The 1,010-nt window shown below is 62.7% G+C and overlaps 1 protein-coding gene across 1 annotated transcript in view; it reads right to left on the bottom strand.

Moving 5' to 3' along the window:
- Positions 1-8: 8 nt before the first annotated feature.
- The window catches only part of LOC104273564 (desmin-like), a gene marked incomplete at both ends in the record, with an annotated part of 4,180 nt that continues 3,178 nt past the window's right edge, over positions 9-1,010 (bottom strand). The window contains 2 exon segments of the mRNA XM_009868930.1: positions 9-114; positions 233-453. Of these exon segments, the coding sequence (XP_009867232.1) occupies positions 9-114; positions 233-453 (327 nt within the window).

The following is a 1,010-nucleotide window of genomic DNA, read 5'->3' as shown; positions in this document are numbered from 1 at the left end:
GCCCCCACACTGGGGATCCCCAGGGACTCCTCCCAGGTCCCCCTCCTCACAGGGCGATGCTCACCTCGGAAATTGAGTGCAGAAGCAAAGGTCTGGTGCATGGGGATGCTGATCCTGCAGGGACACGGAGGGGAGAGCTCAGTGCTGACAAGCTCCAGCCCATAGGTTGGTACCCCCAAAAAGCAGCTGACTCTGCTGGTCTCCCCACCTCGTCCTGCCCCCTGCTGCTCACCGGTTCTCCTCGCCCTCCAGCAACTTGCGGTACGTGGCAATTTCCACGTCCAGGGCCATCTTGACATTGAGCAGGTCCTGGTACTCGCGCAGGTGTCGGGCCATCTCATCCTTCAGGTGCCGGATCTCCTCCTCCAGCCGGGCGATGGTGTCCTGGTACCCTCCAGCCTCCCCCGCGAAGCGCTCCTCCATCTCCCTCATCTGGCGCATCAGGGAGTCGTTCTGGGGGAACAGGAGGGCTCAGTGAAGGGGAAAGCCAGAGTGGTAAGTGGTCACCTGAGGTGGGAGCTGGGGATGCTGAGGGGGTCCTAGGGGAGAGCTGGGAACCTGGGGAGAGCTGTGGTCAGCCCTGGGCCAGGTCCAGCTGATGTGGGACCATGATGAGTGGCCGTCATCCTCCGTCAGCCCAGATCTGGGCAGTAGGATCTGGTGGGGGCAAGCTGGGCAAGTGCTGGGCAACCCCAGAACCCTTTGCCCAGGTGCCCATGTCGCCCAGCAAAGCCATCCTACCCCAACAGGAGGGCACAGAGAGGTGCAGGAGCACCTCAGCATGGCTGCCCGAGGGTGGCACTGCCACACTGGTGGCCGCTTGCTGGCTCCTGTCACTGTGACCATGCCAGAGTGGGACTGTTGTGCCCTGTTTGTTTGCAACCACCTTCCCAACTTGCAACCAGACACCGAGCCCTGCGCCCGCCTGCCTGGAGCCTCCCAGTCTAGGGCACATTTTGCAATCTGCGCCTTGACCGCAGGGCTCTGCCAAAACACCCTGCAAACGCCCA

Source organism: Apaloderma vittatum, unplaced genomic scaffold, assembly GCF_000703405.1.
Source record: "Apaloderma vittatum isolate BGI_N311 unplaced genomic scaffold, ASM70340v1 scaffold32844, whole genome shotgun sequence".
Taxonomy (NCBI): domain Eukaryota; kingdom Metazoa; phylum Chordata; class Aves; order Trogoniformes; family Trogonidae; genus Apaloderma; species Apaloderma vittatum.
The sequence above is the reverse complement of the archived record's forward strand: the minus strand, read 5'-3'. Positions and strand labels throughout refer to the sequence as shown.